This window comes from Astyanax mexicanus, chromosome 8 (genome assembly GCF_023375975.1).
Source record: "Astyanax mexicanus isolate ESR-SI-001 chromosome 8, AstMex3_surface, whole genome shotgun sequence".
Lineage (NCBI taxonomy): Eukaryota > Metazoa > Chordata > Actinopteri > Characiformes > Acestrorhamphidae > Astyanax > Astyanax mexicanus.
The window spans coordinates 8226344-8241424 of NC_064415.1; the positions used below are offsets into that span (position 1 = coordinate 8226344).

At 35.3% G+C, this 15081-nt stretch overlaps 1 protein-coding gene and 1 long non-coding RNA gene across 2 annotated transcripts in view; one reads left to right on the forward strand and one right to left on the reverse strand.

Annotated features, from left to right (window-relative positions):
- Positions 1–15081, reverse strand: part of adcy1b (adenylate cyclase 1b) — a 173205-nt gene that overhangs the window by 145968 nt on the left and 12156 nt on the right. Inside the window, exon 2 of the mRNA XM_049482059.1 lies at positions 10631–10780. Within this exon, the coding sequence (XP_049338016.1) occupies positions 10631–10780 (150 nt within the window). The remainder of the gene's footprint in view (positions 1–10630; positions 10781–15081) is intronic.
- On the forward strand, positions 1645–3378 carry LOC125803802 (uncharacterized). The gene is made up of 5 exons (XR_007440170.1): positions 1645–2305; positions 2709–2759; positions 2835–2879; positions 2958–3022; positions 3109–3378. It is a non-coding gene; the product is annotated as an uncharacterized LOC125803802 (long non-coding RNA).

Genomic DNA, 15081 nt, shown 5'->3' on the forward strand with positions numbered 1-15081 from the left:
AAATGAGTCCGTCCAACGCAATGCGTCTATCCAATCAGAGAGCAGGTGTTGGCCTGTAACGCGTCCTCAGCGCAGTGCATGAAAACATTTTAGTTCCGCTTTCAAGCGTCCAGAGAAGCCTGGAAGAGAAGTTTCAGGCTTCCCTGTTCTTTATAAAATCCCCGCTGATTCACAGGGACTCTGTCAGCGAGGAGAAAGGCTGCTGTGATTGTTGGAGTCTCTGGTGGGTTTTTAAAATATTAATATGTAATTTAATTGGAAAAGTTTGCTTTTTTCAGCTTATATACTGCTCACTAGACAGTGTAATGAAGCTCATTCAAACATTTATATCTATAAAGACACATTTATATTTATTAAGTATTGGAAATGATAATAGCTTATATAAAAAGCATTTCCCATTTATTAAAACGATTTAATTGGACGACGCAGGGAAAGCCTTTGTCACGCCCACATGCAACCGGTTGGAGGGGGGTAGTGCGACCATGTGCGTTTTCGCGTCGGAGCAGTGTAAATTCACCGTAAGGCCTTTCTACAGGTTGGAAAGTAAGAGCTAAGTAGTGTTTTTTTTGTAATGGTTGACATGTAAGGTGTATATTGTAAAGTTTATTTTATTAATATTAGACTTAATTTTTTTTATTGTCTCTTCAGATCATGGAGCAGTTCCATGTGTGTCACTTCAGGACCATGAGTATGGTACACCTGATGAAGCAACAGACCATCCTTATGCTTTTTCTGGAGAGAAATGGGAAAAAGACTTGGGTCCTCTCCAGGAAAAACTGGTAGGGGATGATTCCACCTAGCCCATTCCAAATTTCACTCTCCTTCACACACTGTTAGACACTACCAATAATTTTTTGCAATCGTATATTCAGACCATCTCTCACATACTTACACTCTCACACCATTCTCACCCCCCCTCCCTTGCTAACTCTTTTAATTGCAGTTGAAATATGTCCTGGACAAAAGCCTTCCAGCAGCAGAATTGATTGTTAAAGATGACAATATCTGTCTTACACGTGAGGACTTGTGGAGTCTTGGGTTAAATCAGTGCATGGAGTCTACTGTAAGTATATTCATGTTGCAGCATGCTTGCTCAAAGGCACAGAAATAGTTTTTTTTTGTGTGTAATTTATGCCTTTATTTTGTTTTATTACGTCTAGATTGGGAATGCATGTTTTAAGATCATCAGAGAAGCTGCTCAAAAACATGTAATTAATTACAGAAGCTCAAACATTGTTATTTTGTATACTTCTTCATGGGTACTTGTATACATTTGCTAATCTTGTTGTGTTGTAAATAGGGGAAAGATGTTTACATTGCTGACATGTATGTGGTTCCCACATGGAAAACGATGAATGTGGACCCACTCTCAAGTTTACCGGTAAAGTGAAGTTAAACACACACACAGACAGACAGTTGCACATTAATGCAATGATTTCTGTACAATGCACAGTAGTTGAATGGTTGCATTTTCTTTCTCTACACCAGAACAATCTGTGTTCCAAGGATGCGATTTTGTTCCCTGCATGGAGTATGCAACAGAATCAACTGGATCACTATTTGCTATGTGTTGAGTTACAGTTTCAAAAAATAGATATTCAGATTTTTAGAATGAAGTTTGTTGATTAGCTTATCATTTTGAAATATGTCCATTGCAGGTTTTACTGGTTGTGGAGAGAGAGATCATTTTTCTAGATTCTGTACTCCCTGGTGGTTTTGGAGATGACTCGTACAAAACGATATTTAGGTTAAGAGAGAGGAAAAAGTTGCCCTTGTTCAGTGGCTTTTACCAATAATATTTTACGCAAGAGCCATGTTCTGTGGCTGCTGATTTACACAAAAGCCTTGTTCTATGGCTGATGATTTACAAAAAGCCTTGTTCTATGGCTGAAAATTAACAAAAAGCCTTGTTCTATGGCTGATGATTTATAAAAAGCCTTGTTCTATGGCTGAAAATTAACAAAAAGCCTTGTTCTATGGCTGATGATTTACAAAAAGCCTTGTTCTATGGCTGAAAATTAACAAAAAGCCTTGTTCTATGGCTGATGATTTACAAAAAGCCTTGTTCTATGGCTGCTTATTTATAGCTTTGTTTTTTTGTTTTATGTTTACGCAGAAGCCTTGTTCGATGGCTGTAGGATTAGGTCTCATTTTATGAAACTAGACCATGGAGAACAATTGTATGACTATAGGTTTCAGTAAGTGTGTGTCCATAATTAATTTTTTTTCCCATTTTATGTGCAGACATATTGCAGGCCAGATTGACCCAAGACCCTGGACAGAGAAGACCGGCAGAAGTTTTGATGTAAAGCCTTTTCTTTATTTTCTTACTGGGTTATATAAAACTCTGGACATCAGTTGGCTTAAATGTAATGTAAGACTATAGATATTTTCTTTTGAAGAGAATTTTCTACTGTGATTTTGGGAAACTGAGCCATGACTAGCCCACCAGTTGATACTTTTTGCTATATTCATTCGTCTTCTTTCCACCATACATTCTTTCTTGTCCAGACCTAGGGACTTTCTGTCTATTTTACACAATTTGAAACAATCTCTATCTTCAGCACATCTACTTCATGTATTAATGGCTTTTGGCAGTAACTCAGTAAGGGGGAACCTAAGCTTACTTTAGTGAAGCACTTGTCTACATCTGTTTCTATTGGTTCAACACCTTTACTTAACAGTAATATTTAATATTTTGTTTCCAGCACTTCCCTCAACAAACTTCTGGGAACTACTGTGGCATCCTTATACTCATTGTAAGCATCCTTTTAAGTTGTGATAAGCAGCATTTTGAGTTATTGGGTATAATAGAGAGATTTATTTTTTTACAGTATGCCCTCTGTATCTGCACCAATACCCCATTTATCTTCACAGAGGTAAGTTGCATCTATTAATATAGAAAAAATATTTCAAACCCCACCCCAATTGTCTGATCATTGTTATATATGTTTTAGAATGATGTGCCATTAATCCGCCAGTGGTGGTGCATCCTACTGATGGAAAGATTTCAGATTGAAGGGTAAGGCCACTCTGCTAAAGTATTCATGCCTTTTCTGCATTTTATTTCATTTGATTACCTGCTGATTAAGTTTTTTGATTCAACAGACATGGCCAGAGGTTTGCTTTCTGGACTGACAAGGCTAGCAGGCTATTGCAAGGGACCCTTCAGCCACTTTTTAGGGTATCTAGGTCAATCACTTCAGACATTCCACCTCATGTGCAAACCATGGTCAACCGCACAGCCCAAGAAAAGAAGCTGGTAGACTTTGCTGTACAAGACCATGGAGTCCGGCAACATTTGTTGGTATGTTTGTCACACATTAACAATGTTTGTTATTTACAATTTGCACATTGTTTTACCATTACAGTGTTATAAGCAAATAAGCAAAAGGCCTTATAATTCATGCTTGTTGTCACCATGTGTTGGGGGACTTTTTTTTTTTTTTTTTTTTTTTTATGTGGATTTACAGTCCAAAACTTTTAACATAAACTACTTTTGACATTCAACTAGAAATGTTAAATGTTTGCTCATGTTTTGATGAAGTGCTTTTGGCACTTTGCCTTTTGACCTAAGGGTGTACTCTGTGGAAAAGAGCCTTCGAAGTGGCTCAGCAGAATCCAGAAGGGATCATCTCTACGGGTGCCAGTGTACCTGGACTCGGAGGAAGAACAGGACTCCCTATTTTTCTATCTTCAGGATGTCCTGAAATCTGCACCAGTAGAATTCCACATTGAGGATCAAGTGCAGTTCATTTTGGATGTTTTGTTCCCAGAGGTAAGGTTACTAGGTATGCAGTAAATATCTATTAACAATGTTAAATAGCCTGTTGTGACTTAAGTTACATAAAAATTTTAATCAAATGTATCTTTTTTTAAAATCCAATAGAGTAGTACTGTGAGACCATGATAACCACAATACATTTTCTCAGACAGTTATTGGGTCATTTTCAGCAGTGACACTAACGCTAATGCTGGAGTTTTTAAACACCTCAGTTTCACTTGCTTGACCTGAATAGTCCACCGGCGGTGGACATCCAGTGAGCATTGATGAAGGACTAGAGTATTGACAGCACCAACTATGCAGCAACAGACTCAGAGCTTCTATCTGACTTTACATATACACTGTGGTGCAGATAGGTAGGAGTGTCTAATAGAATGAGAGACAATAAATGGACACAGTGTTTAAAAACTCCAGCAGCACTGATATATCTGATCCACTCACTGTACCAGCACAACATGCACTAACACCTCATACACCACCACCATTGCTAATCACTTCTAATCACTGCACTGCAGTGCTGAATCTTTATAATGCAGTTTTATAATTTATATTTAATTTTTTTAACCCTTTTGTTAGTGCATCACCCAAGCCATGTCTACACTACAGGGAATAACTATACAAGAGGCTGAAGAGTTGTTTCTTTCAGGTCCTAACTACAGCAGAAGGTAAAAACAGTTACCTGTGTTTGAAATATCTGTATGAATGTTTATTTATTGTGACTACCATTTTAATTGGGTGGGTGGTTGCGTGTTTGTGTCGGGGTACTTTGAGTTGGGGAGGGTGGGTTTTTGTGTTGTGGTGGGTGTTTGTGTCGGGGGGGTTGGGTGTGTTGGGGTGAGGTGGGGTGGGAGTGGGGTGAGGTGGGGTGTGTTGAGGTGGGGTGGGGTGTGTTGGGGTGAGGTGAGGTGGGAGTGGGGCGGGGTAAGGTGGGAGTGGGGCGGGGTGAGGTGGGGTGAGGTAGGGTGGGAGTGGCTGGGTGGTTGTGTGTTGAGAGGGATGTTTTTCTTTTGTTTTGCTTTTTGCTCTCATGCTTTCTCTGAGAAGAAAATAAACTGGTATTTTGATAAATGTGTTGTACCTTATTTTTAATGGTTAGTAGCATATTGATACAGGACCACATTTAGAGACATGGTATTTGGTTCCCATTTCTAAACATTCTGCTGTGTATTTTAAGCAAAAATAAAAGTTTTTTATTAATAAACTCTTTGTTAGCTTGAGGAATACTACAAATGGTCAAAGACCACACCACCACCCCATATAATGGATATAACCCAAACAGGTTTGTTATAATGGTAAACAAATTAAATTTTTTAAATGCCTCATACACCCTGTAATACTAAATTTGACAAAGCATAAAATGCACAGTTTATATATCAACTGCTCAAGAACAAAGAACATTATTTTACATACATTTTAATAGATTATTTTGTTTGATTTTCGAAATATATTTAGTTTAAACACCTATCAGTCTATCTATAATTCAGAAAACGGAAGTTAAGCTTGAGCAGCGACCTCACAGAGCCGAAAACTGTTGACGCATGCGCACAATGGCTGGTGTAACAGCCGTGGCTACCTGATCTGTGCCCCTGCTCAGTTTTCAATGCGTGCGCATGCGCGGAACAAATCGGGCAGGGGGTACAGATCGGGTAGTGACACTGCTCCTGCCTTGGCCTGCAGCGGCGACATTTTTAAGCTGTTGACCCTCATTCATTTTCAGCAGTTGTTACTGCAGTAGGGGTTATAGCCGCGATGTTGCTGTGCCGTCCCTTTTGTTCTGTCTCACTGATACCGGAAGTACAGGACGGTGGAGATAAATAAATAAATGAAGAAATGTGGAAATAAATAAATAAATAAATGTAGAAATGTTGAAATAAATAAATGAATGAATAAATAAGTGTTGAAATAAATAAATGAATAAATGTTGAAATAAATAAATGAATGAATAAATAAATAAATGCACATATAAGTAAATATATAAATAAATATATAAATAAATAAGAAATGTATTAATTTATTTATTTACCTATGCAAATATTCATTCATTCATTCATTCATTCATTTATATGTGCATTTATTTATATATTTATTTATTTATTTCAACATTTATTTATTTATTCATTTATTCATGTATATATTTATTATTTCTACATTTATATTTGCATTTATTTATTTATACTTATGTCATTTTTGGTCCTCCATAGTACAGCTCAAACACACACACACAAAAACCTATACAGTATGTGTGTATATGTACAGTACTGTGAAAATGTTTTAGGCCAATGCAAATTTCTTAAAACCAATCATCTCAATATTAAGTTGAGTTAATATTGAGTTTTACTTGGCAAAGGTACCACGTATTAAAACAGATACAAATAAAAATAAATACGGTAAAAAGTAACAAGAAGTCCACAGGTGCCAAACCTTTGTTTGGGCGAACCTATTAAACCAATGTTTTTCATAGTACAAAGTAGGGCTGTGAATCTTTGGGAATCCCAAAATTCGATTCAAATTTGATTCTTGGGGTCACAATTAAATTTTTTCCTGATTCTTTCAAATCAGTTGGATTTCTTTTTCTTCATCCTCCATACTTTAGCGGCGCAACAACAAACACTGTAACACAACACTACATGCCCCTCTGTAGCCTAATAGGGAGAGGCAGTAAGAGCACTGTCGTGGGGAGCTTTTTAACTGTACCACGGAGCTCAGCTAGTTAAAGAAACAGTCCGGGGTCTCCGTTCTCGTATTTGGTCTTCATAATGCATGCATAATGTTGTTACCCCTGTCTTAACTTTTGGAACATGTTACAGGCATCAAATTCAAAATGAGTGAATATTTGCAACATTAAATTTCTTGTCTTTGTAGTGTATTCAATTGAATGAGTTAAAAAGAATTTGCAAATTGTAATCTGTTTCTGTTTTCTTTTTTCCCTTTATTTTTTAAATATGTAAACTTTATGAATTAAACGTAAATTTAATATAAATCTTTGTTTTATGTCTTTCTTTGAGCTTCCAGACAAAGTTTTTCTCTCATTAACACTAATTGAGTAAACAGAATACTCTATTTAAACCAATGGTAAATTCCTTATTAGTGTTTCCTATAATAATATATAATAATCATATTGATGTACTGATGTACAAAGTGGTTATTTACATAAATTTTATGTACAAATAGCTTGTAGCTTGTAGTAGTAGGAATAACATTGTAGGTTCCTGAACCTCCTAGTTCTTAGAAAACAAATTCACCAACAGTAAAAGACAAAGTACCTTCAGTTACAAAAGTTTTGCTTAACTTGTGTTGGGCACTGGACCAAGTTCTGTGGCAGGATCTCAGCCAGCTTCAAGAACAGTCAGAAACCAGTGTAGGCCCAGTCCTGGTCCTACGTTCAAAAAGACACTGGGCCGAGTCCGGTGACCGAATCTCAGCCAGCTTTGAGGAGTCAGAAACCGAATAAGGCCCAGACTTGGTCCTACGTTCAAAAAGACACTGGGCCGAGTCCGGTGACCGACTCTCAGCCAGCTTCGAGGAGTCAGAAACCGAATAAGGCCCAGACTTGGTCCTGCGTTCAAAAAGACACTGGACCGAGTCCGGTGACCGACTCTCAGCCAGCTTCGAGGAGTCAGAAACCGAATAAGGCCCAGACTTGGTCCTACGTTCAAAAATACACTGGGCCGAGTCCGGTGGCCGGTTCTGGGCCACCTTTGAGGACAGTCAGAAACCAGCTAAGGCCCAGTACTGGGCCAGCACTCGGTGGCTATCTGGGTATGTTACTATGTATTTTTAGGCTGCAGTTGTTACTGTTAACAAATGAGTAGCGTAGGTAGAATTTACCCATTGTAATTCATTTATCTTGCTGACTAATATATTTGAGTATTTTTCAATTAGTGTGCATGAGTTATATTTACCACCCTACAAAATATTTATTTACAGTGTAGTTTCACAGTATATCATGGTATTTTTTTTTTTTGTATTATTATTAATAGTTTTTTGCCTGACTGGGCTTTAATATAGTTGTATGAGTTACTGTAATGTTAGTGGTACATATAATATAAAACACCAAGGCTTTAAATTAAGGCTTTGATTAATACTGGGTTTACTTTATCCCACAAAATTTAACAATATATATATAGAAATCAGACTTCATTATCAGAAAAACAGCTAAAGAATCTAAACAATAAACTTTAAAAAGAGATACGCCAACAATTTTAACACGGCTTCCTTTACAAAATATTACAAATGTTTAAATATTTCCATAAACACTATAAATAGATCTAAAATACTCAATGTTTAAGTAATCAAAAGAGATATTTCTCAAAAGCTCTATTGCACTAGTAAGACATGTTTAATATATATTTACTGTATTATGTTGTTATTGAAGCTATTTTAGGCATTACAGTAATTAAATCAGCTACAATTCCCTTTTTTCTCCAGTTAAAAAATACATTCAAAACCTCCTTTAAGCTGCAGTATTAATATATTTAAAAGGGCACTATTTACTGCTCTATTTTAACACTCATACAGTAGAAACAGCAGCTGTGTCTGCTTCTTTTATGGTTCTGTTCCGTACGGTGCTCCTCATCGCCCTCTAGCAGTGTGGCGGTATGAGAGAAACACATACTGGTTCTAGTTTCCCCCACGGTATACAGCATAAACCGATATACAACCCAACTCTAGCTCCTCTATTTCTACTCACTGTTGTGTTTTTTACGTAGATCTCCGTGGAAACGTGCGCCCAAAGTGTAACTACGTTGCGCGGCAGTGGAAAAATAGCTGTTTTATTAAACACAAGGTGACGAAACTCAGAGATGTGGATCTGGACGGGACTAAAATTACTGGAGGACCACAGAGTTCAGAGAAAAACAGTAGATAATTCAGCCCGTAATTTTCTCAGAGGACGTCTGAGAAAAAACAGGTACATTGTCGTTCTAGACAGGAATAAAATCCCAGAGGACCCCCATAAAAGAGAAAATTACTCCAGGACCCCCTGAGAAACTAATCCTGTGCAGATAAGGCTATGTTGGAGATCCATATATTGCTTTTCCAGTTCTTAACCTCTACAAAGAATATTTAGAATATTTATTTCCTGCTTGTTTTTTAGAAGGTTTTTGTATGACAGTAGCAAACTCTTTCAGAAGAGTCTGATTTATTTTAGATTCTGTAGGACAGAGTTAATTTATTCTAATCTAATTTTACAAAATTAGTGCAGTTAAATCAAAGAAGGCTGTGTCCCAAACTGATGCTAGAGACCTTGAGGACCTGCTGCCGGTTCTGTCTCATAATTCAGGACCACAGAAAGCGGAGTAGTGATGAATAGCCCTGTAGTGAATTCACAGAGACAGCAGTACGTTCTGACACTCTAGCAGGGTATTGATAGCACATTGCAGTGGGATTTGCTGTGTTAGCATTCGCTGCTATTTTACTGTATTTATTTATATATTGTACAAAATGAAGAAATTGCACTCTGATGTAGACAAGACTGAGTGCTACCCTACCCCAAAACACTGTCTGATTCACCAGATTCAGATTAATAAATGAACTAAATGCACCTCAACTCTGTGCTCTACAATGTGCTCTTCAGTGACTTTTAATTAGTCCAGATTTTTGGTCCTATCCAGCTGAAAACAAAGGTCTACAGCAAAATCTGAGGATTTGACTGAACTTCAGATGAGATTAGAGTGCCAGTGTTGGACAACAGGCAAATTTCCAAACTACAGAACCTTAGAGCTGGACTTTCTGATTTGAAGGTACTAGTAGGCCTGTCACAATAGCATTTTCCTGTGGACAATATATAATCTCAGAAATTGTTGCGACAAACAATATTATTGTCATTTTAAGACCATTTAAATGTAACTGACATTTATAAAAAAAAAGCATTTATATCATTTTAAATACAACATTTTAAATAATCATAGTTTGAGAAACCTGATTTAAAGATTCTTCATTTGAAGATCTGGTGAACCTAAATTAAATGTAATTCATTTAAATTCATACAGAACCTAATTTGAAGGTAATTTATTTAAGTACCTGGAAACCCCTAAAAGTACCCATTTGAAGAAATTGAGAACCTAATTTGAAGTTACCTGATTAGAAGACCTGGATTGCCTGATTTAAAAGTTCCTGATTTAAAGCCACAGGATTTGAAGATACCTGATGTGAATATCTGGTGCATGTGATTTAAAGGTTTTTGATTTGAACACCTGGAAAACCTAATTTGAAGGTACCTCATTTGACGGCACATAATTTGAAGACTTGGAGTACTTCATTTGAAGGTACCTAATTTGGAGGTACCTAATTAGAAAGCAACTCATTTGAGAAAACTGAAAACATGCAGCACTTCATTTAAAAGCACCGACTTGAAGACTATGGGGCCTATTTTAGTGATCTATAGCACATCGGTCTATTGCATTTAGCGCAGCTGGATTAAGGGCATGTTGGTGTGTGTTTGGTATCATGAGAGCACAAAATATACACCTTGTGGAACAGCAATGTTATTCTTTTGTTTAAGGTGTTTGTGCGCTGGGAGCACCTATAGGAATGGACTGTTAGGATATAAGATGATTGACTGTTGTCAGGGTTTTAATCAGTCAGCGGAGCTCCTGTACTTTTCACCACCAAAATAAAAACACGCCAGAAATTTACCTGAGTTTTACACCTCACTTCCAGACCACCACACCAGACCATCAGTGTAGATTTATTCCTAAACTCTGACGCTATTTTAACAGCACAGGCGCAAGACGTGAAAATAGACTGATACCTGATTTGAGAATCTGGAATATTTGTTTTGAAGATACTTAGAAATACCTCAAATCTTACATCAGCTTTACAGTAACCTGATGTCAGTGGTGTTACCTGTTTCTCGTTCTCGTCCTCCATGCGCAGCCGCTCCTCGATGCAGTTCCTCGCCTGGAGAAAAGCTTTCCTCTGAGCGCGCTCAGTCAGAATCCTCACAAACAGACCCGACAGGTTCACGCTGGTGAAGAGAACTGTGTTGGCCACCATCTGTTATAAGCACAAATAATAAACACGCACAGATATTAAGCAGGAAGCCCATTATATATAATCCAGCACGGTCGAACACCTGTGAGCTACAGTATATCAGGTATAGTGATCTAAACCACATCTTCAATGATCCTCAATAACACTGTAGAAGTTCTATCCAGGACCAGCTGGACCAGCTTTTAACCATCATGACCATTAAAGACCAGCTTAGACCTTTCAAAACCAGCTACCAGCAACAGCATGTCTTGAGATAGAATTAAATCAAAAGATCTAATCAAAATCAAGCTAGACAGCACAACTAATAGGAACATGCTTTAGTAACTGTCTAATCACATAAAGAACAAAAAAAATGAAATTTAGAATTATTAACAAACAAAAGACATTTCTTTTTTTTTCTTATAATGTGTTAAATGTTACATTTTGTAAGACTCAGGGCCCTATTTTAACAATCTATAGGCAAGCTGTCAACCGTGCACCGCACAGCTTAATTTAGGAGGTGCCTTTGCTATCATAACGATGGGAAAAGTACACCCTTTGTGTCTCAAACCGCTCAAAGGGTATGTGCTAATTTTATTAATTATGTGTGTTTTGGGCGTAACATGAAACAAAGCAATCATTTCATGATTTTTTACGGTGAACATAATTTGAAATTTGATTTGAAAACCAGGGGAAATCTAATTTAAAGGTACCCGTTTGAAGGTACTTGATTTGAAGTACAATGTGTTCAAACATGCCAGAAGAAGAAAAGAAAGAAAGTCATGAAAGAGTTTTTAAAGGTTAAATGTTAAATTTTGTAAGATTCAGGCCCATATTTTTAGCGATCTATAGGCAAGCTGTCAATCGTGCACCATACAGCTTGATTTAGGGTGTATCAGTGTGTCTTTGCTATTGTAACGGCAGGAAAAGTACACCTTGCACAGCTCGAAATGCTCAAAATGCATGCACTAATTCTCTTAATTCATAATGGGTGTGTTTTGGCCGTAACATGAAATAAACCAGTCAGTGTGTAACTTGCTCATTATTCACTTTAAGGGCCAGGTGTGCTCTGAGTTTTGGCAGATTGCTATTTTAATGGCGCATCGCTTCTGCGCTACTTAGCAGAAAAACAGCAATAAAAGTTGGGTTTGTGCACTGCTGAGCTTCCTTGTGTGGGTGTCTAAAGAGCCGGGGTGCACATACACCGCTTTTTGTTCAATGTGTTTTCTTTCTTTTTATCATTACTTACATTGTAAATTTAATATTGTATTAGTAATTAATGTATGCATCACTGATGCAGTCATATATTTAGACTGGGAGCAGACTGGGATTTTTCAGACTGGGATTTTTGAGGTTTGTAATCTTGCTGGTAAAACTGGAGGTCAGAAATAGGACTCTCAAGGAAATCTCAAGGTCACAACACATCTGTTTAGCACACGTGCTACAAGCTAATCAATCAGTCAATTAGAGAGGCTTTCAGAGCCCTGGCTTCATGCCACATCTCCACGATCAGTGTTTCACCACCCTGTAAATCAATACAGCACCACCATACTGAAGCTCTGTTTACTTACTCAACTACTAATACATTTATTTACCTGTAGGCTCATTTATTTATTTATTTATTTATTTATTTATTTATTTATTTGTATGTGCAACATTTATGTGTTCATTTATTTAGCTGTCTTGCTCCTTTATTTACTACTATACTGATTTATTGACTTAACTGCATTTATTTATATACCTGTGTCCACGTGTTAGTTAGTTAGTTAGTTAGTTAGTTAGTTAGTTAGTTAGTTAGTTAGTTAGTGAGTTAGTTAGTGAGTTAGTTAGCTGTATGCATGTTTATTTATTTATTAATGTTCATTTGTTCCTAAATGTATTTACTGAATTGCATGGACATGTATTATTATTTGTATTAATTTAGCTGTCTGTACATTCATTTATGTATTTATTTATTTATTTATTTATGAACTTATTTATTTATTTGTGTGTGCAACATGTGTGTTTATTTGTTCAGCTCTTTTATTTATTACTATATTGTTTTTTTTTTAATTGAGATGCATTCATTTATTTCCCTGTGTCCACATGTTCATTTATTTACTTATTTATTTATTTATTTATTTATCTATTTAGTTAATTCGTTAGTTATTTAGTTAGCTGTATGCATGTTTATTTATTTAATAATGTCCATATGTTCCTAAATGTATTTATTTAACTGCGTGGGCATATATAAGATATAATATAGTTTTTTTTTTTACTAATTTGGTTGTCTGTACATTTATTTATTTATTTATTTATTTATTTATTTATTAAATTGTTTGTCTATTTGTTGTTTATTTATTTATTTAGCCACATGCAAACTAAGTAAAACGTTTATTTATTTATTTATTTATTTATAATTTATTTATTTGGCAACATTTACATTTGCTTTATTTGTTTATCGATACATTTAATTATTTGATCATTACATTTTTTTTTAGCTTTTAACCATGTCATTGTTTATTTGTAATGTTTATGTTGTATTTTGTTTATTAATTAAAAGAAGAATTAATTATTTATCCATTATTTCAATTTATTTACCCTCTTATCTTTTTGATTTTGTATTATTTTGTTAATGTGTATTAATCCAGATTTTATGTAATTAATGTTATTTTATGCTGTATTCTGTTTATTAATTAATTATGTATCCATCCGTTATTTTGGTTTATCATATTTCTTTTTTTTTATAATATTTTGTTAGCAAGTTTTAATTGAGACTTCATGTAATTGTTGGTTTATTTTCTGTCTATTAATGCATGAATTTGTATTAATTTTATGTACAAAATAAACTGAGGAGAAAACAGTGTCAGTCTGTGTCTGTTAAAATATTATTTAATGATTTTATTTCTTATTAAATTAAACTGAATGGTGTTTAATGGAGCGAGAGTTCATACACACACACACACACACTCACACACACACTCACACACACTCACACGCATCAATACACACACAGACACACACAGACAGCACTCCATCAATACACACTGTAGTGGGCTGGTGGTGGGATGGAGATAAACTGGAGTAATTAACCTCAGGCTGTGTGAAGAGGCGAGTGAGGTGAGAGTGTGTGTGTGTGTGTGTGTGTGTGTGTGTGTGTGTGTGTGTGTGTGTGTGTGTTATGTGTGTTTTCACTCATATACAGTATGTGGTAAATCTGATATCACTGTTCTTGTATTTTTACAGTCACCTCTGTCCTGAACAGCACATTGTTACTATAAAAAATATCAATTTATTTCAGATTTTTAATGTGATTTATAAACGTTAAAGCAGTTTGTCATCACAACTAGAGTTCATTTTATTTTTCATAGCTTCATAAAGCTATTATCAGAGATATATCGTATTATAAGTGCTTAAATTAGAGAATTAGAGATATAAAATGTTTAAAAGACATTTATATTTTATTTGAAAGATTTTTTTTGGTTTTGAGTTACAGTAAGAATTCTCATTCTCAAAACATTTTGTTTCAAATAATTTTTTTAATAAAATATATCAATATATATCAAATTTGTGTTGCTCCATCTTCTCCAACTCCATCAGAATGAGCTTAAACAGGCTTTCTATTGCGCAAATTATATATTACACATGAACAGTTATTAACATAATCATTTATTATACACTTAAGATTTTTAAATTCCAGCAGACACTGCAGCAAAGCACACTACAGTATATTTACCTCAGCACTGCAATTTTAATCATGTATTTACCTCAGCAGAGGTAGCATCAGTGCTACTTAAGTCACATGTGAGTTTTACTATTCTGGTCCTGTATAGCTCATACCTTTCATCTGGAAAATGATGATTGAATGATTTTAAAGAGAATATTAAACTGAAACAAAGCATCATAAGTTATGTTGAACGCTGAACAATAAAAAAAATGAACTTAAACCTGCCGTTTAATAATTCTCAATTATTCTCAATTTCTCATTTGTAATGATACAGATACAGAATGATTTAGTTTTTTTATTAAAGTAATCATTAATACATGTGTTAAAATGTGTTTTAAAATAAAAATTAAGTTTAACATAGTTACCTTTTCTGTCCATACTAGCAGATTAGATATGTAGTATTTGATTTATTTAATAGATTTACTGGTACCACTTTAAAATAAGACTACCTTTACAAAGGGTTTTTAAATGGTTTACAATTAGTTTATTAATTGTTACTAATTAGGTTGTAAATGCCTCAAAAATCATTAATAATCAGTTATAACACATACGTACAAAGGGCAACAATGACTTGTGGTTTGCCAAATAGTGAACCCACAGCCATCTATATTGTTGCCCT